This window comes from Schistocerca cancellata, chromosome 4 (genome assembly GCF_023864275.1).
Source record: "Schistocerca cancellata isolate TAMUIC-IGC-003103 chromosome 4, iqSchCanc2.1, whole genome shotgun sequence".
Classification (NCBI taxonomy): domain Eukaryota; kingdom Metazoa; phylum Arthropoda; class Insecta; order Orthoptera; family Acrididae; genus Schistocerca; species Schistocerca cancellata.
The window spans coordinates 235168674-235190923 of record NC_064629.1 but is presented as its reverse complement, the minus strand read 5'-3'; the positions used below and the strand labels follow the sequence as shown (position 1 = coordinate 235190923).

Here is a 22250-nt window from a genome sequence, read left to right as displayed (position 1 = left end):
TGTAATGTTCACATACAGTATTAATAGTGTCCTGCTTGACACAGTGAAGTCATTCAGATATCTGGGCGTAACGTTGAAAAGCGATATGAAGTGGAATGAACATGAGAACTATGGTAGGGAAGGCAAATGATCGACTTCAGTTTATTGGGAGAATTTTAGGAAAATGTGGTTCAACTGGAAAGGAGACCACATATGGGACGACGGTGCGACCTATTCTTGAGTACTGCTAAAGTGTTTGGGATCCATGCAGATCAGACTGAAGGAAGACATGAAGCAATTCAGAGCTGCTAGATTTGTTACCGGTAGGTTCGAACAACATGTAAGTGTTACAGAGGTGCTTTGGGAACGCAAATGAGAATCTCTGGAGGGCAAGTGACATGATTTTCGAGAAACATTATTGAGAAAATTTAGAGAACAGACAATTGAAGATGACTGCCGAACAGTTCTACTGCTGCCAACATATATTGTGCATAAAGGCCTCGGAGATAAAATTCGAGAAATTATGGGTCGTATGGTGGCATATAGGCAGTCATTTTTCCCTCACTCTATTTGCGAATGGATCAGGAAACGAAATGACTAGTAGTGGTACAGTGTACTCTCCACCATGCACTGTATTGTGGCTTGCAGAGTATCTTTGTAGATGTAGATAAAGAAGATTGTGTATGTAAAAGGCATCTGGAGACAACAGAAAACACAGTTTGCATTATTAAATGATATTGTCAGCAAACATAGTTAAAGAAAACATGCGATCGTGACTATTATTTGCTGGCAAAAGTGTGAACAGCAACCATAACAACGTGTAGGTTTTTGGAACTGAAGAACTGTCTTTTACAAGGGAGCAGCATGTACTATGTTGTAGTAAGGACCGTGTAAGTAAAAGACTGATACATATGACTGATTCTGTGTTCATTTTATATGGCACCAAACAAACATTTTTTGAATGTGTTTATACAGGGTCTCTCTCCCAAGAGTCTTCAGACACATTTTCTGTGGTATGTCTGCAGATATTTGCAATTTTGTTTGTGTGTAGCTGGAGTCAGCCCTAATAAATACAGCTCATCACGTCTATTATACAACACCCAGTGTCAACGGAAAGTGTCAGTTTGTTTCCTGTTACAAACAATATTATTTTTAAAGCTGAATTTTACGTGCTCATTTCATACAGTGGTTCCAAATTAGTCAAGAGTGATATTTTTTCATCAATATCAATTAATAGGGACAGTAAAACACAAAGAATAGCCAGTACTCGAGGAGTGACCGAACAGCAGCACTGCTGCATGGCGGTAGCAGTTGGCACTGGCCAGGGAGTTACGGTCACTACTGAAGTACTGATTATTCTTCGTGTTTTACTGACCCTGTTAATACATACTAACAAGACAAATATTGTGTTTGACTAATTTGGGACCACTCTACTGAATGACCACATAAAATTCCACTTTAGTAATCACTTTGTTTGTAAAGGGAAACAAACTGACACTTTCATATCTCTCTGGGCATTGCATGAAAGGCATGGTGAGAAGTATTTGTTTGGGCTACTACTACTACTACTACTACTACTACTACTACTCAGCTCTGCAGCCCTTGAAGGGCCTGGGCCTGCATCATAATATCCTGCCACTCTATCTGGTCCATGGCTTTCCGTATCCATCCTCTGACACCCAACTTTTTCATGTCTTCTTCAGTTCCATCCACCCATCTCTTTCTGGGATGTCCCTTCCATTGTCTGCCCCCAGCCTAGCCATCAAAAATCTTCTTACATGTTCTATTTTCCTCCCTTCTGACCATGGGTTCTGCCCATAGCAGTCTTCTTATTTTAATGGTAGTGACAATGTCAGGATTTCAAAAAGTTGTTCTAATTCCGCATCCATACGGATGCGCCAACCTTCTTGATCGTATATTGGGCTGTATATTTTACGCGGAACCTTTCTCTCCCAAATGCTAAGGATCCTTTCCTCATTTGCAGTCATGATCCATGTCTCGGCACCATACATAACAACTGGTCTTATAATTGTTTTGTAAATGAGGATTTTATATTTCCGTGAGCTGCTAAGCATGGGTAGTGTGGCAAAGTAGCATCTGTTGCCTGCTGCTGTTCTAGCTTTCACCTCGCTGCTGATGTCATTTGTCTCTGTGATAGTCGATCCGAGTTACTTGAAGTCTCTCACCCTTTCAGGGTTGTCCACAGAGTAAGTTCCATTCCTATTTCTATCCACGGTAGCGCTACGATCGCAGTTCCAAGCATGCACGGCAGTTACTCTGACTTGAGGAGAAGACATGTACGCCATTTTCAGATCGCTGCTGCCAACATGTGCTTTGTAGTGCTTCTTTGTAATGTCAGCCACCACGTGTGAAATCAGATCTGTGATTCATTTTCTAAATGCAAAGAAAGTTAAACCGAAAGAAATTCATTGGCAAATCTGCGAGGTTTACGGACAAAATGCTATGAGTTCAAATGGTTCAAATGGCTCTGAGCACTATGGGACTTATCTGAGATCATCAGTCCCCTAGAACTTAGAACTACTTAAACCTAACTAACCTAAAGACATTACATACATCCATGCCCTAGGCAGGATTCGAACCTGCGACCGTAACGGTCGCGCGGCTCCAGACTGAAGCGCCTAGAACCGCTCGGCCACACCATCCGACCTGCTATGAGTGATTCAATGGTTAGAAGATGGGTCAGACTGTTCAATGAAGGACGTGATCAAGTGCACGATGAAGAACAATAATGATGATGATGATGATGATGATGATGATGATGATGATGATGACGATGATGATGATTGGCTTGTGGGGCGCTCAACAGCGCGGTTATCAGCGCCCATACAATGAAGAACGAAGTGGACGCCCGTCTGTGGTTACTGATGAACTGGTTCACACAATTGAAGAGGAGATTAAGCATAACCGTAAGTTTACACATAGTGCCCTTGCTACGGAAGTCCCACAAATGTCACGATCACTAATTCATGAAATTGTTACTGAAAAACTGAAATTTTGAGAACTTTGCTCATGTTGGGTACCCAAAATTCTTACTGAACAACACAAAAAACAATGGATGGGCAGTGCAGTTCAGTTTTTGACACACTACAATGAAGAAGGCAATGGTTTTCTTTCTAGGATAGTCACAGGGGATGAAACTTGGGTATTGTACGACACCCCTGAAACAAAACGGCAATCAGTGGAATGGAGGCACACTTCATCCCCAACGAAGGTTAATCCCAAGCAAATCTTGACACCACGAAAAAGTCATGTGCACCGTTTTTAGGGACAGAAAAGGCATTTTGCTGATTGATTTCTTACCACGAAGCCAAACAATCAGTGCACATTGTTACTGCGAGACCATTAAGAAATTGTGCTGCGCAATACAGAATAGGCGCTGAGGATTTCTGTCAAAAGGTGTTGTTTTTTTCCATGATAATGCCCGACCTCACACAGCGAATTTGACCAAACAACTCTTACAGGAATTTTACTGGAACGCGTTTGATCATCCTCCATACAGCCCGTACCTCACTCCTGTCGACTTCCATCTCTTATTACACCTAAAATCTGTCCTTGGTGGTCAACACTTCAGCGGTGATGACGAGCTGAAAGAACACGTTACCACATGGCTGAATACATAGGCGGCAACCTTCTATGAAGAGGGAATACAAAAACATGTGCCATGCTATGTCAAGTGCCTACAAAATTTCGGAAGCTATGTAGAAAATTAGTTTAACAGTTGTAGATTTTTGTACAATAAATATTTTTTTCTGTATCTGTACACATTTGTTTTATATAACCAAATGGAGCTTACTCTGTGGGCATACCTCATGTTTGGTCTTTCCCTTGCACCTCTCTCCATTTGTTGATAGGCATAAGCCAGCACAGCAGTGTTTCATGCAAGTAATGCCACATCATCTGTGTAGGCTAGGTACTGCAATGAATGATTAAAAATGGTTCCTACTCTATTTATCTCTATCTAACTTAGGCTTTTTCTAGGCAGAGGTTGAGTAGCAGTGAGGAGATATTGTCACCGTGTGTCAGTCCCTTTTTCGCTTCTACTTCTCTGGAGATTCAGCCCTGTGTTTTTACTTTACAGTTGGTTTCACTGAGGGTCATCATAGTAAGTTTAATGAGCTTCTTAGGTATTCCAGCTTCTTCCATCACATTCAGCAATGTCACTCTTGAGATGCTATCATAGGCTTATGTAAAATCAATATAAAGCTGATGTATGTTTACTTGATGTTCATAACATGTTTCAAGTAGTATGTGTAATGTTAATATTTGGTCAGTTGTTGACCTATTTCTTCTAAAGCCACTCTGATAGTGTCCAATTCTGTCTTCCAGATAGGGAGTAAGCCTCCTAGTTAGCATCATGGAGAACAATTTATAGGTAGTATTTAGCAAGGATATTCCTCGATAATTCTGGCAGTTTAATTCATCTCCTTTTTTATGTATGGGGCACACAATAGCTGTTTTCTACTCCATTTGCATGCTCTCCTCCTGCCAGATGTTCAGTATTACTTTATGTATTGCTTTCCACAATGCTTCCCCACCATATTTGAGAAATTCCGCCTGAATCTGATCTCCTGGTGCCCTATTATTTTTTAATGTCTTAATGGCTTGTATCACTTTCTCCAGTGAGGTTCTTGTGTTACGACCTCTGGTCCGCAATAAGTTATTTCTGCCAGTTCTTCTTATTCTAATCCTACTTCCGGGTTCAGTAGCTTTTGGAAGTATTCTCCCCATCTGTCAAGTGTTTTATTACTCTCCCCTATCAAATTCCCGTCTTTATTTCTGCATATATTTGTTCTGGCTTGAAACCCAACCTTTTCTTCTTTAATCTTTTGGTACATTTCACGTACTTGCTTCTCTTCTCCTAGCTGTTAAGTTTCTTCCATTTTTTTTTTCTTTTCTAGTGCTCTTTTCTTTTTTCTGCAAACCCTTTTAGCTCCAAGGCACTTCTCATTATATTCATTCAGATTTGCTCTAGTTCTTCCCTGAAATAATTTCATTCATGCTATGTTACACTCCTGAATTCTTCTCATACATTCTTCATTCAACCAATCTGCCTTCCTTTGAGCCCGTACATGTCCCAAAACCTCCCCAGCTGCCTTGAAGATTGCAGTCTTACATTGTTTCCACATTATTTCTATATGTTGATTTGATGTGTCAGTATCGTTCTAAAGCCCCTCTTCTATTTTCATCTGATATGCTCTCCGTATTTCTTCTGACTTTAGTTTCTTAATGTCAAAACTTTTCTGTTTGTGGCCTTTTTGTTTACCCAGTAGCCAAATCCTTTGCCTCTACTTAATTCTCACTGAATTGCAGTCAGCTCTACGTGGGCTCCTAACATCCATGATGTCTGATCCATGCCTGTAGTCAATCAATATATGGTCTATCTGATTTTTTTGTGTGTCTTTTTATGTGGAAAACATGTACTGCTGACAGTCATTTTTTTACTTATAGCAAAATCCAAACCACTAATTCCATTGTCATTTGATATTTCATGGAGGCAATGTCTTCCTATAGTTGCCTCTTCTTTTCCTGTTTTTGCATTCAAGTTTCCTATTAAGATCTTAATATCATGTTTAGGAGCCTGATCATACAACTGCTCTACCTTTCTATAAAACTCATCCTTCCGTTGTTCATCTGCCTCGTCTGTGGGTGCATGTACATTTACAATTGTTATTTGAAAAATTTTCCCCTTATCTTAATATGGACATCCATTCATTGATTGGTTTGAAGTGCATTACAGCATGTTTCAGTCCTTTAGCAACTACAAAACCTGTACCAAAGGTATATGTTCTCCCGCCACTATAGGTGATTGTGAAATTTCCGGAGTCCATTGTGTCACTTCCCTTCCACCTAATTTCCTGGAGAGACAATAGTATTATACTGTAGTTGTTTACTTGCATTAGCAGCTGCCATAGGGCTCCAGCTTGGTACAGGCTCCGCACATTCCATGTTCATTTGTACATATCTCTTATCCTTTTTTTGTTTGATGGGGTCATCATCAAAATATCTGTCCGGCTTATTCCTTTGTTAGCATTTGCAGCAAGTGATTTTTACAGGGGAAGATTGTTAACTTTCCACCCAACCATTTGAGGGGTTACTCCTTGTAGCTCGCCGGGTAGCTGGTTCCATTTTCAGAGGAACATCCTTAGCCTTTGTAGATCCTTCTACTGACTGCAAGGCAGCATTTGATGGTTGGGGCTTCTCTGCCTTTCATCCAAGCCATTGGCCCTCATACCTGCTGGTTTTGGTCTGCCCTAGGTATTTTATTTCCCTGGTACCCTCCATACCTGGAGGACGTTCACCTATCCGCCACTTGGGGAGGCACGCGATGGGGGAGGCACGCGATGGGGGACCAGCAACCCCACACGGGTGGCTCCAGCTACACATTGCAAAAGAACAAAATTGCAAATATCATCGAAACACCAGAGAAAATGCACCCGAGACCCTGTATTGTAAGGATGACATGAGGGTATCATATGTACTACATAAATATATAGTAACAGCTGTTTTCTGATGAACTATAGGAATACAAATGAGCAGATATTTTTAGAATTTTTTTTATCACAGTTGTCTGACAATCCTTGTTCTTGTATTGTCATGCATGTGATCTTTGTTATACAGATCATTCGTTCACATGTATCTTTTCTAGGTGTTCCAATTTTCAGAAATGTGGATGTCTTATTTTGTGAGGCATTGAACTTGATGAGAGAAAAAAATCATTCTGAGCTTGTAGTATTCTGTTCCAGATTCCAGGAACATTCAGTGCGCTTAAACAGTATATAGGTAGGACTGGGGAGATAGAGTATCAGCAGGTGTTACTGCACTCTACAGATTTTATCAGTCTGCTCTGCATTCAAAAATTATATAAATTGTTACGGTGTACCAATGTAACATGATATTATGAGCACCAGTTTGAAGACAGGTAGATGTTGATATTAAAAGATATTTTACCAGTCCACTTCCTAATTAGTGAATTTGTCACTGCTAAAAAATCAATATTTATTATTTGATTTCGTTCTATAAGGGTTTTGTTTGTGTAGAACCATGTGTGTTGTGCTACTGTCATCTTGCAACATAGTGTTCAGATATTTAACTTTTTGTTATGCTTTATGCTCTGTTCTGTATGTAATACGTGATACTGTCTTACCCTAGATGATGGAGTGTGTGAAATGCAATTGCTGGGTCCATTCAAGATGTGAAGGACTTTCAGATGAAAAATATCATATACTCAGCTACCTTCCAGATACTGTAGAATTTATTTGCAGGTAAGTTTGCAATTTGAAATAGTAATAGTAATTCTGTGAAAATTATTTAACTAAAGGACTTGAACTGTTTTGTTTTTGTCTGTTTGGTATCTGAAGAAAAGGTAATGCATTTATCTGGTTAAGTTTTGGATTGAAGACAAGGAAAATTTGCTTTATCATAGCAATCTCACACACACACACACACACACACACACACACACACACACACACACACACCTTATTTATTTATTTTTTCCCCTACTCAATTTGTCGTTACTGATTGGTATGGTCAAGCAAATTCTCATTGTCTTCAATCCATGCACACACGGCATTTCAGTCCAGTAATGGTCTCACTTTTCATCACCATTTTTGGCAAATTTTGGATCGCACTATACAGTTTTGTGTTGGACATTTTTCCTAGGAATTTATGGAAAGGAAGTCCATACATACTCAACTGTACCAGCTTTCTTCCTTAAAGAAGGATTCCTAGTGTCCAAATATATTGATCTTCTGTTAGCACTCAATGAAATTATCACAATTGGAGACTTATTCTTCATTACCAGGCAATATTGATGTCCACTGTGATTTTTAGGTCTTTTTGATCATTTTTATTTTGCATATAGTTGTGATATTGCTACATCTCATTCCCTGATGAAAATTTCTCAATATTGTCTTTGTCTGGTGGTATTGCTTCCAAGTGCACTGCTTTATTCGGTTTCATTCACAGATATTTTTCTGTAGGATCTTGCTTTGCTGCTGGATAATGGAGTGTGAAATGTGTAGTAGCTGATTCCATTCAATTTGACACAGGGTTATTGCTTTTATGGTAATTTTTTCATATATTTTGAAAATAATTAGGCCCATGGTGCTTCCTCATGTGCAGTGTTAGGTTTTAAAAACATCACTGTGTACTGTTGTCCACTTAATGCTTTGCGTCTAAGGAAAGTTTGTCCATGTGCTTTTTCATTTTCGTGATTTTGGCTGTACAAAATACAAACAAAATTACAATGCTTTTTCAGTTTCACAAGTATACTGGGGACCAGAAAAATTCTCATTTGTAATAAATGTGAATTTAGATGCAAATTTTACCTCAAAATGCGAACTTAACTAATAAATGCTATTCTAATAAATGCTATTTCACAGCAAATTGTATCTAGATGCACTATTTTATCAGAAGTAGATTGAAATAGCTTTATTTTCTGCATGTAAATGTCAAAAAAAGTAACAAACATTTGGTTACTGGTATTGCACAACATACGGTGAATCTCCATTTGAAAGGAGAATGTGCATAAAAACATATTTTCAAAATAACAAAGCACACTGTGGCACGAACACAGCGACATCGGTGTGCTTGCTCTCATAAATTACGCTCTGGTGCCACGTCAGCCATGAGCAGAGTGATTGAATTGTGTCTCCGCGATACATGCCTTATTTCAAGTTGTATTTAAAAATCAAAACGGATATGGTTAATCATAGTGGCTCCACCTCCCAGGGACTTGTGGGGAGTTGTACTAATTTTAGTAATTCACATGGAATCAACTTTAGCTTATTGGACACTTAAAATTATAGTTACATCACAAACAGTGACAGCAGTGAAGATCCGCGATATCTTTCAAAATATTCCTTGTGGAGCTATTGCAGTTGGGGCCACTAAGGCTTTTGCAGACTCTACCATATCTCGTGTTTGAGTCATACGTCAGTCTTTTCATATCACATGAATTTCATCTGAAGTATTATTTCTTTCAACAAAGTATAGTGTTTTCATCCAAGAGAGGTACATTTTGGCTTGACACACAGCATCACAGTTGATTTAAAGGATATAAATTTGGCGAAGAGCAATCTATGTATTAAAGACACTAATTTGTAGCATCTAGATTCAATTACTTTTTTAACATTCTAAGCAGTATATTTGTCTACACAGAATGATTTCCAGCTCAAGTGATTCATACAAAGTGTGAACTGTAAGTATTGTCATCATTACGGAAAATGTTTCTTCTACAGTATCTCCTACATCAGTCAGCATTGCTCGACAAACAAATTATGGCAGCTGTAATAGGTACTACATGCAAGTGGGCTGTGAGCGGTGATGTCACAGGCAAGTCGCGCTACAGAGAAGCCCCCACCAAAAATGTGGCATGCAAGAATACAAATTTACAACTCATAGTAGAGTAAACACCACACACACACACACACACACACACACACACACTGTCTCTCATTTGTAGTAGCATAGGCTCACAGACTGACTGGATACCGTCGCCTATCTACCACGAAAATTGATTTACGATGAAATGTGAAAGTTAGGAACATATCATTTTTTAAATGCGTGATAGATAATTTTATTCAGTACACATTTCAAAGATTGGTCAATTCACTCACACACTTGAGACGAGCTGGCAGGCTTAACACTTCGTGTAGGTGTTAACTGCTTAGCTTCTTTTGTTAGCCATTGTGTGTACATATTTTTAAGTCTGTCCTTAAATGGTTTTTTTGAAACAGATATCTAATGGCTGTTAAATTGATGTCATCCCTCCTGGAATTACAGCTAAATCTGTTCTACTCTCTACTGATTTCCTCTTTACAGCTGGGTAGTATGACTAGCATATGAATCTGGTACCAGCATGTTTGGCAAACCTAGCTAGGCATCAGTACGATGTTGTTATACAAGTTTAATCCACTCTAAACCAAGTCCTCCGTGAACCAGCCATTCATTAGCATCTAGAATAACACATTCTGGAAATACCTCGGACTTAGGTAACTTCTTGTGTTTAAAAACATTGAATTGTGGCAGTTTGTGGCCATTGGCTGTGCAGCAAGCATGACAGACGTGCGCTGCATTTCACCACCTACAGAGATTATCTTGACATCTTTGTTCTCCAGTTGCTTCTAGGATGTAATTTCCTGGCATATCAAAATATACCAGAGTTTGGTCCACATTACCTATATGACCAAGAAGATAATGGAAGCTCCATATAGGAATACCAACAATGTAGGAAAAGATAGATTGCTGTGTACAGTCAACAAAACAGAAACACACACAGTTCATACACACAAGAATGCTCACCTCACACACACGACTGCCATCTGAGGCAGCTTGGGCCAGAATGCCATTAGACTTTGCCTCGAGTCTAAGCCACAGCTACATTTTTGGACACCAAAAATTAGAAATAAGGTCGGCTTGCATTTGGGAAAATACAGTATATAAAAAATGACAACAGATGAGGTTTTATCTTTAAGATACATCTTGTGTTTATGAACAGCATGTTTTTCTCCTTTGCTGATGAAGGCTGTGGCTGAAAGCTTTGTGTAAGTGTCTTTTATTTGTGCCTGTCTGCAACTTAACGTGTCTTCTTCATGGAGAGTAGCAATCTGTCTCTTCCTAAATTGTTGACGAGGAAGATAATTATTTTTGGTGCACCTTCTGATAATTAAATGTTGAAATTCAATGAGTTTTTCCTCATAGTTTTCTGGCAGCTTCTGTGCAGTTGAAATGTGCCTACGAAGAGAAAATCCTCAATTTTTTATGAACAGGCAACCCAATTGCGGATTCCTTTGAAATTCACGATTTTCTGCTATCGAGCAACTCCGTGTACCTTCACTTGGATAATTTCTGCATTCATGGGTAAGCAAGTCTGTCAGTGCTACCTAACAGGATCATTCAGCACAACTTCTACTGTATAACACCAGCCATCACTTCTCTTTTCAACTTCACAGTATAGTGAACATGTTTAATCGTGGTAGACTAAAACCTGGCACTTTACAAAAGTACTAAAGTAGCCTGAAGCAAGGGGTGAAATCCAAATGTATTGTCTGAAAATGTTGAGCAAGCACTGCTCTCATTCTCCTAGGGGTCAATGGAAAAAACAAAAATGGAGTAGGAGGGGGAATGATGCAGTGGGAAAGTTTCACTCATTGCATGCAGTGTGTATAACATATGATTCATGTCAGTCATGTGCTATAGTAGAAGTCTCTCATGGAAGTAACAAGGTTATGTAAAAGCTTGTTTATAAGGACCTTCTTGTTCAGATGTGGAAATTATTGGTACTCACGAATATGAAATTAATTTAAGGCAGTGAAACATTTATTATTGTTAAATCATGAATATTAGCAGCATTAAGAAATTACTCAATGTGCATCAGTGTGTGCCGGCACCTTCCGAATGGAACTGGAGCTGTTGAAATGCAAAACTGCGCTTACCATGCTTGCCAACTTCTGCAGGTTTCTTAAAAACATCTGTTTTGATATATTTTTTTGCGTGTGTGTGTGGGGGGGGGGGGGGGGGGGGAGGGGGAGTCGCGTGTGTAGAGGGGTTCATTTGTGTATTGCTATAAATATTTGAAAAATTGCTAAATTTAAAGATGAGCTATATTAAATTTGAATTTCCTCCCTGATAAAAAATACTTAGCATTCAATACTCAAAGTACTAAGACAATGGCTTTCGTGGCAAAATAATTGCTTGCAGAGGCTTCTAGCGGCATTTTTCAGAACTTCCTTAAACTTTGCCTTGAGTCTAAGCTGCAGATACATTTTTGGACCATGAAAATCACAAATAATGTCAGCTTGCATTTGGGTAAATACATTACATAAAAATGACCACAGATGAAGTGTTACCTTTAAGATACAAACCACTGTGTAATTATAAAAGGCCTAGTCAGAATTAAAATGGTTTACACAACAGAAAAAGCAATTAAGTATACAAACAGAGTGGTGCGCACGTACAGACCAAATTAATAAAAATAGTAGGGAAGTAACAGGGCCATAAAACAGAACAAGAAATGATGGTAAAGAAACAAATTGAATTTTGGCAACTAAGTACTGCATGTTCCTTCAGGCTATTGTGGGGTATTTGGTGTGGGAAAAGATACTTGTTCTTGATTGTTGTGTAAACGTTCATTTTTTCTTCTGTGTGCCAGATTTCAGTCTTGAATTAGTTGGTAACTTACAAGCGAAGAGCCTGTAGCAAGATCAGTTTTGAATTATTTACCTTTGCTGAGGGTTTGTAATTAAATTCAGGGCAAGCATTCTCTTTTTATCATACTTTTCCTCTCCCATACTGCAACCACTTTGAGTTACCATAACGGCATTCTTGGAATCTGAGCTGTTGACAGGGAAGAAATCTGACCTTACCAAATGATACTTCATATGCCCACATGCAAAAGGAACCAGAAGACGCCAGATATTGTAAAAATTATGATATTACTTACTCTGTGTAATATTTTCGTTACATCTGGATATGTCTCATAATAATATTATGTCACTATTTCTGTGTGAGATATTTTAAAAGATTCTAGAAGAATGGAGTACCTCCCTATCACTATGTGCATTAAATATTAGTAGGTAGTAGATACAAAGATTGTACATCTTCATATTTTGTCATCAGGAATGACTTTTCCGTGCTTCTGCTAATCACCAATCCTGTGGTGATAACTTAGTATTGCTGTAAATTTGCAGGGTTTTTTTCATAACTTATACACTTTTGGGGCTAAGAATCTATGCTGTCGAAGATTATTGTAGTTGTACATACAGTTACATATTGTAGATTATTAATGTGCGAAATTATTAGTACGTGAGGAACTTTATACTTGTCTTTTATCATTTTCATTTTGAACATCGTACATGGCTAGAAAGATTACTTTTCCCTCTAACTTTCTTCTCTCATTGTTTTTTCCTTTGTATAACTTTTTAAAATTCTGCAGCCATTTTAAACTAGCCCCTTTGTTCTGTGGTAGTTTTTGTTTTATTGTTTCATTTTTGTCTGCAGTGATCTCTCAAGATATTCTGATTTTTATTTGTTTCGAAAATATCAGTAATTGTACTTCAAATTTTTATGGTTTTGGCTACATAAAGCTTTATTGGTTTGCTTCCCTCTCAGCCTAAATTTATGTTTTCTCTATGTAAAAGTTGCTGTTAAATGTGTGTGTAACACATGCCCTTGTGTGAAGGATGTAGGTTGGACTCCCATTGGGTTTCTCCAACCATTTAATACTTGAAGTCTCCAAGAAAGAAAGAAAGAAAGAAAGAAGAAAATAAGGTGATAATTTTGGAAGAAGTGTATACCACATTTGTGATGGGTTTATGTGGTTGATGCTTGAGCATCAGAGACATGACAAGATAACGTAAATGGCTTACAAAAAGTTGACCTTCAAAATTTCACAATATTTTTCTATGAATGTAGTGCTCACCTTCATTCGTGTGGTTATAAAATTGGGGGGGGGGGGGGGGGGGGCCTTGCAGGCAAGATGTACCTTACAAGAAGCACCAATTTGCAGAAAGGGCAAGGGAGTGCATTTACAAGTGAAACTGACATGAGGGACCTGTGTGCATCATAAAACACTTTGTGGCTTGCAGAGTATGAAAGCAGTGGCAGATTACAAACTACATAATTTTTAAAACTTTAGATTGCACAAAACAGTGTATCAGTGACAGTCAGTGAAAACCTCATAAGTCCATCTGTCTGTGAAAACTTGTAATTGCTGTAACCAGCGACTCCATAATCAAAGGAAGATTTGAAAGTGCTCAGATTTCTCTAATCTGTCAATAACTGGACTTCTACTATACAGTTATACGTGTAGCAACTTTCTGTATTGCTTTACATTATTTTTAAGAAACCATTTTATTTTTTAAGAAACTGTTTTTGCTTCAGTTGCAGAATTTAATAAAATAGACTTATGAGGTTTTCATTGCATGCCATTGATATGACAAATGCACATTAATAAGGAAGAATGTAGCACATTTTACCAATAACTTTCCAAATTTTTGTACATGTGATAAATGGATATAGTCTATTCGACCCTTACACATTGTAAAATGTCCTTTTAACAGCATCTGCCCCCCGCCCCCCTCTTTTTTCCCCTCCCCCTTCCCTGTAGGTGTATAATTTCCAATATAAAATGAACATTTTTTTTTAATTATCCTGGCTGGCTTCTATGCTTTCTCACATTATAGTTATAAACATTGTTCAGTGCTCTCTCTTTTCAAATATTTAATAATCCCTTTTTCTTCCCTACAGGAAGTGTTGTGAGAAGCCTCCTGCTCCATGGTGGTATGCTGTTGAAGAAGAGATGAAAGCAGGATACCTAACTGTGCTGAAGTTACTGAGCAAAAATCGTAAAGCTTATTCGATGCTCAGATGCAGTCCAAAGAAACACTGTGAATATCATCCCAATTTAATAGATGATGATAACATAAATACACATTCGGATCCCACTGCCATTGGAAATATGTGCTTGGGTGAAAAGACTGACTCAAATTGTGAAGACAACACATTTCTCAGTATTACAGATCTGCATGTTGAGAATGTAGAATACAGTGTGGAAGTAAAAACGACGTATGAAGTTGATGATGACAACAACGAATTTTTGGCAGATTCAAAACGTGACAATATCTGTGCCAAAGATCAGAGATTGTCAAATCGTGAATATAATTTGCATAATAGCTGTTCAGAAGAAAAATGTTTTCCTCACTCCCAAGGGCAAACTGTTGTACCATACCTGTCAGAAAACTCTCTTAGACTTTGGCGAGAGAAATATAACTTAAAAGAATGTTCTGTTCGTGTAAAGGACTGTGTTTCCAAGGACTTGCAAAACTCACTTTTCCCAGTTAAAGTTGATGTTCAGTGTACAGAATTATCTGATACCTGTGCCTTCGATACTACTAAATCGCCTTCCAAAGTGCATCAGGTTTCACTTGCGACACCTACAAGTGATTCTGGCATTAGCAGCACTGATGAAGAATTGAAAATTTGTGGGGGAAATGATGCAGAGGAGCTGAAGGAACATGCATTATCATGTTTGGGTTTTGTAGCTTCCAGCCGTTTGCTGTCATTAGAACAGTGTAGCAGCAGCAGCAGGAGCTTTGAAAATTTTACTGAGACCAGTTCCAAGAAATTGTGCAGTGATGATATACCAAAGGATGAGTTCTTTGAATGCAACTGTTTGGAAAATTTGAAACACAAGTCATCCTTAACATTTCTGTCTGTAAAAAATAAAGTTAATTCCAGTGAGTACACATCAGTTCTGCAGTTTCATCAGGAAATGGAAGACATCCTAAATAAATCTCACTGCTCTGATTTACTTCAGCTATATTATCATAATATGCAGGAAGTTTTCCCATGGTTTAATCCTAAATTTTCACGTGTTTCAAATAATCCTGTTTCTGAACGTAACTCACAACCAAGTAAGAGGAGAAGAATCATTTCAGAAAAATCTGGCAGTGATGATCATAATAGTTCAATGGAAGTGTCAATATTGGATGATTCGTTTCATGCTGTTCCTGATAAAATGTTAGGGAAATCCTTAGATGATTTCTACAGTGGGTATTCTGTCCAGGATAATAGAGTTTGTGTCCTTTGTAAAGGTGTTGGTGATGGGTTGCCCGCTGAAGAAGGCAGACTTTTGTACTGTGGACAGAATGAATGGGCACACACAAACTGTGCTCTGTGGTCAGCAGAAGTGTTTGAGGAAATAGATGGATCACTACAGAATGTTCACAGTGCAATGTCTCGAGGGCGTCAGATACGATGTGATCATTGTGGAAAAAGAGGTGCAAGTGTAGGATGTTGCACACGAAATTGTCCAGAAACCTTCCATTTCCCCTGTGCGAGGAAAGTGAATTGCACTTTTATGGATGACAAAAATGTTTTCTGCCCATCCCATGCAAAAGGTGCCACTGGTAAAGTTCTGCACAATGAATCAGATTTTGAAATATGCCGCCCAATTTACGTGGAACTAGACCGTAAAAAGAAGAAGTTTGCTGAACCTAAAAAGGTTAGGTTAATGATTGGTTCACTTTCAGTTGAAAATATAGGAGAATTTGTTAGTGAAGTTTCTGATACTCCAGAGGCTATTATACCAAATGGGTTTTCATGTACAAGATTATTTTGGTCTTCGATAGAACCATGGAGAATAGTTCGATATCACATTAAAACTGTGCTATGTAATAAAAACGTACCTCAGTCTCCTGACTGTGGAAAAAACATGACTGTAGATCATAGTCAAGAAAGGCATGTAGTTGAGGAAAAACTAAATGAAATTTCCAAATGGAGACATGAAATTAAATCAAATGACACAAAGAATCTGAAAGATAACTCAAAATTATCTTTTAAAATTAATCAGAAGAAATTTTCCAAATTTAAAAGGCGAATTCCTTACCGCAAGTATCAGAATAAGCGAAAGTGTCATTCACTTGATGATAAAATTGTTTATCAGGTTGTCAATTACATGTTAGACATTGTGAGCAGTAAAGATGTTGATGAGAATTCACTTCATGACTCACAAAATGCAGCTGATCTTTTGCCTCCTGAACTAAAAGAAGCTATTTTTGAAGATCTGCCTCACGACCTTATAGATGGCATTTCAATGCAGGATATATTACCGAAGCTGATGATATATGAAGAAATGGGAGCTATGGAGAAAAGTGATGGATTTTATGGGAATGATCCATCAGTGACAGAAAAAGAAATTAGTAGTACAGATGAGGCTAATCTCGTAAATAATCACCATATGGGAAACACCAAAAAAACTGGTTTTCTAGAAGTGAGTGTGCAAGATCAAGATGATTTGTGCCACAAGAGCACTCTTTCAAAGCAAAAGTCTGCAGAGAATGCCGGTTTGAGTAAAAATAAAGTACAACGAACTAAGAGAATGAAACTGAGAAGAACAAAGCACAATAATGTTGTCGACATTACATCTGATGAACCTCCTAAAAGACGGAAACGAGCGTGTAGTACGACATGGAATTGTAAACCTGATGGCAACTACTCTTCGGCATACAAAAGACGGAAATTATCTCACACCGTTGGAAGGAGTGTGTGTGAAAATCCTTTCGTTGTTCTTGTTGATTCAGATGCATCACATACTTTGCAGGAATTGCGCTTGCCAGAATGTGTTCACGTAACACTTTCAAGATCACCGCCGTCGGGTGTTTCATCTACTGCAACTGAGTCACCTGCAGAACTCAAGTGCGGAGTCGATGAGGAGTCGCCGTCGGACAGCAGTAAGGGGAAAGTCACACTCACAAAGGAAGAAGGGAAGGAAAACAAATTCCTACCTTGGAACGGCCGCCCACAAACACGATTCCTCCAATTAGATGGTACTGTCGATCCCTTGAGTAGCAGTGGCAGTGAAGGTGGTCGATCTCCTCGTTCTGATGATGAAAAACTGTCAGACTGTGCTTACGAAGCAAGTTCCTCATCATTGAGAAGTTGTGGCCAATGTCAACATTGCAGTTCAGATTTTAATTCTGGAGGTAATTTTGGAGCTGTTTGTAACTGTAGCTCTAGCTCAAGCCAGGCGCACGGAAAGAGTTGGTACAAGACATATGATACTGAAGAAGAGCCAGTGCGCTGCACTCAGTGTCGCTGTACCTACAGGACAAAGAAAAGTTTTGAGCGCCATTTGTCAACATGCTGCAATGATTTTATGCTTTCGACAAGTGAAAGTGATTCAGAAAATACACGCTCTAGTGAGGAAGAATGCACCAAAAAGCAGCACTTTGATACAACTGAATCTTGTTGTAATGTAGGTGAAAGTGTTCTGGGAGAGACTGATGCCACAGATTTGTCTATGCGGAGTGAAAGTGTTGAGTGCTCTGCTACACCTCCTCAGAACTCACCTGTACTTGAAAGACTGAAATCGAAGTCATCCTCGAAGTTTGAAGTTGAGAGTAATGTGGTCGACGGGGTGAGTACCCATACGTCGATTGTAGATACAGATCCGCATTATCAACAGCATCTGTGTCAGGGTAACAGCTATATCCAGGTTCAGTCGAGTCAACATTCTAATGCACCAGCAGTAATAATGCAGCAGGTACCATCTCCGAGCGTTGTTCCTACATTTATTGAAGCTTTCCAGCAACAAACAGGACAGAACTTACAGCTGGTTGCAACTATTGATACACATACTAATGGGTATAACAAACAACAGTTTGTCAGTGCAAATCCTTTAGTCTCAGGAAATTACCCTGTTCAGGCACCAGAGAGTTTTGTAAGGCTTCCCTTAATGCCTAATGTCCAGTCACCAGCTCCCCATTCTGCATTTCTTGGGACAGTACTTCCTCCCACACAGCAAAATGCGGTTCATTGTGTTTCGGCAGAGCAGACAATGATTGGTTGTACACCATCTTTGGACATGTATGGGACACAGCCAGGAGGAATGTATTTAGCTGGACAGCCTATGTATATTTCAAATTACGAGACAGTAGTCAGTAATACAGTTATGTCTTCGAGCCAACTTGTCTCTGCTGCTCTACCTGGTGTGGTTGCTGCGAGTAGCAGTTTTTCGGCAACTACGACACAAGTGTTTCAGGCTAGCAAATTAGGATCTGTAATTGAATTAACATTAGAACCTGTTGTGGAAGTCCAACCAAGTTACCTTATTATTAACCAACAAACTCCTATTTCAAATTCTCCTGTTAGAAATACAGAGTATGTAAACTGCCCACCTTCGACTGTCAACATGCAAGTGCCTTCGTATGATCACTCTTTCTTGCCAGTTCAACAAGTGTGCACAGAAGATCAAGCTGTTCAGTACCCTGAATCATCTAGCACGTGTACATCAGTTACGTTAAAGACAGTTATGAGAAGCGAGAATCGCAGGCGAACAATCCCTGAAATGACAAAGATTGTGACACCCAGATGTGCAAGCACCAGTGTTGATGTGGCCCCCGAAATGTCTAGTGTTGTGACTCCTAGGTGTGTGAACAGTGGTGGGCATACGTATTTTGAAATGTCAAAGGTCATGACACCCAGATGTGTGAGCAATAATGGTAGCCCAAATTCTGAATTTCCAAAGATCATGACACCTAGACGTGTGAGCAGTAGTGTTGGCACAGATCATGAATTTCCAAAGATCATGACACCTAGACGTGTGAGCAGTAGTGTTGGCACAGATCATGAATTTCCAAAGATCATGACACCTAGACGTGTGAGCAGTAGTGTTAGCACAGATCATGAATTTCCAAAGATCATGACACCTAGACGTGTGAGCAGTAGTGTTGGCACAGATCATGAATTTCCAAAGATCATGACACCTAGACGTGTGAGCAGTAGTGTTAGCACGGATCATGAATTTCCAAAGATCATGGCACCTAGATGTGTGAGCAGTAGTGTTAGCATAAATCCTGAATTTCCAAAGATCATAACACCTAAATGTGTGAGCACTGGTGTGAACACATCCTTTGATATGTCAAACGATACAAAACCTGAATTTCCTAAGATCATGACACCGAGATGTGCTAGCACAAAACCTGACTTTCCAAAGATCATGACACCAAGATGTGTTAGCACAAATTCTGAATTTCCAAAGATCATTACACCTAGACGTGTGAGCAACTTTGTTAACGCCGATTCTGAATTTCCGAAGATCATTACACCTAGACGTGTGAGCAACTTTGTTAACGCCGATTCTGAATATCCGAAGATCATTACACCTAGACGTGTGAGCAACTTTGTTAACGCTGATTCTGAATTTCCGAAGATCATGACGCCCAGACGTGTGAGCAACTTTGTTAATGCCGATTCTGAATTTCCGAAGATAATGACACCCAGGCGCGTAAGCACTGGTGTCAACACGCCCTATGATAAAACAAAGATCATGAATCCTAGACTTGGTGCCCACACACGTTTTGAAATGGCAAGGATTATAACACCTAGATGTGTGACCAGTGGTGTTAACACGAGTCCTCCTGCGTCACCTGTCAGAAATGCTTGTGACAAATGTTCAGGCAAGTCACAGTCTGACCGTGAGGACTGCCTTATCCAAGCAGAGCAGCAGCTGTCTGAAAACAGTGGACATCAGATATTCTGCACATGTCTGCAATCTAATACCACTATCCTTACAAAGCGTGCAGAATCAGTGTCAACAAGAAAGAAAAACCAAATTTGCTGTTCATGTGTGTATTGCTATGCATTTGATGTTTGCTGTGCATGTAAGAAGCGCTGTGAGGCAGCAATAGGAGGACAAGTGCTGACGCATGTAGTAACGGAAGACGGAGCTCTCAGTTTTAATCAAAAATCTTCGGATATTCCAGCACATCTGACAAATAATCCTAGCGAATTGTGGGTAATCAATAGAGAACTTGACCACAGTCTAGAAGTTAGCACAGAATGTAATGAACCAAAATGTATTGCTAATTTGCCGAATCGAGCAATTAGCTATAACCACAATCCTTCCTCTAAAGATCAACTTTGCAATAATGATACGTCCACGTTCAATACGTCAGCACCTACAGTCATCAGTAGACGCCCTGGACACAAAGTAACAGAATCTCCCTGCAAGAGGGAAACACTGTCACATGGAAAATACAAAAGATTGGCTACTAGACAAACCAGTCCAGTTAACGATAATTCAGTTGAAGAGCCAGATAAAGAAGGGAACGGCAGGTCAGTGTTACACATTACTGACACAGTCCCACCCTCTAAAACAGTTGTAAACAGACATAATAATATCAAAGTTAAAGCTAGTAATTTGTCTGACAAATTATCTTCATCAAAACCTATTTTGCAAAAGCAGGGAAAGTTCAGTACATCTCCAACAAATGACGAAAGCCGTATTTTGAAGCTGCAGAATGTTAAATATGTTGATGTCGTGGAAAATGATACCTTTGCAGAAGCTGTACTTGTGAACAGAGACGAGGAGGAGGATGTAGAGTGTACCTCTGGAATCAGCTTGGACCGTTCTCTGAAAAGAAAGCCTTCATCAGAATGTAATACTTCTGTCAGCAGCCCACAATATGATGAACAGAATGTGGCACGACTGCACACTCAGACAAATTGTCCAGAAGAGAGTAAATCCTCTTTGACATGCAACACTGTTCCACAAGTAAATGCTGATGTGTCTGTATATAGCAGTGACACTGAAAAACAAAGAGCAGCATCTCCATTGACAAAAGATGACTGTGATGGCAGTAGCTGTGGCGGCAGCGGCAGAAGTGCTACCAATAACAGGTGCAACTACATGGATGTCAGTGATGAAGATAATGCTGGTGATGCTTATAGCAGATTTGGAGCTCAGAGTGACTGTAATACTGGCGGCAGTATTGAGAAAGACAGTAGGCCAGATATACGTGAGTTGACTACTGAAAAGAATGTCGATGACAGTGGTACTAATGGTTACAATGATGAAGAGGATGACGATACCGAATGTTGCGAAGATGACGACGAGGAGGAAGAGGAAGAAAATGGTGACAATGATTGTGACGAAGGTGACGAGGATGAGAATGAAGACGATAGTGGTGACGAGGATGATAATGGTGGTGAAGACAGTAGGGACACGTCACCACTATACTGTAATGGAGAAAATTCTGAAGAAAAATCATCTTATATTATGTATGAAATCTGTTCTCAAGATGGCTTTTGTTGCACTTCAAAATCGTTTAGTGAGGCATGGCAGAAAGTGTTTGATGCTGTTCAGAATGCTCGAATTGTGAACAAAATGCCACCACTACCACAGAATCCATTTAGTTTGACGCAGAAAAGTTTACAGATTCTAGGCTTGAAGCATAATGCTGTTAGATATCTCGTTGAACAATTACCAGGAGTTGGTCGATGTGTGAAATACAAACCTCGTTACCACAAACAACGGACATCACGACCAGAGGATGACTTGGACACTTTGCCACCTCCTAATAAAAGTGGATGCATTAGGACTGAGCCTTTTAAATCTCGAGGACCTTATGACATGTTCAGTTGGCTGGCCTCCAGCCACAGGAACCCTCCGAAATTTGTGCAACAAAATGACAGCGAGTTAATGAGTAACAGGTAGGTTTTGTGGTATATTGTAGTGTCATGCATTTATGTAATTACTTAAGTAGTAATATGGTACTGAAAAAATCCATTCTTCCTAGGTGGAATAAAAACAACAGAAAGAGTAAAAATAACAACTCACTATATAAAGTTCTGAGCAATAACGGTGGCACCAATAAGAAAAAAAGGAGTAGTGTCATCCATTTGGACCAAGACACCCTTCACCCCCCCCCCCCCCTCTCTCTCTCTCTCTCTCTCTCTCTCTCTCT

General features: G+C 39.3%; 1 protein-coding gene across 1 annotated transcript in view; it reads left to right on the top strand.

The window, feature by feature from the left end:
- LOC126184037 (histone-lysine N-methyltransferase trithorax) overlaps window positions 1-22250 on the top strand; it is a 219481-nt gene that overhangs the window by 164870 nt on the left and 32361 nt on the right. The window contains exons 11-12 of the mRNA XM_049926395.1: window positions 7150-7262; window positions 14251-21996. Coding sequence (XP_049782352.1) covers window positions 7150-7262; window positions 14251-21996 — 7859 coding nt within the window. The remainder of the gene's footprint in view (window positions 1-7149; window positions 7263-14250; window positions 21997-22250) is intronic.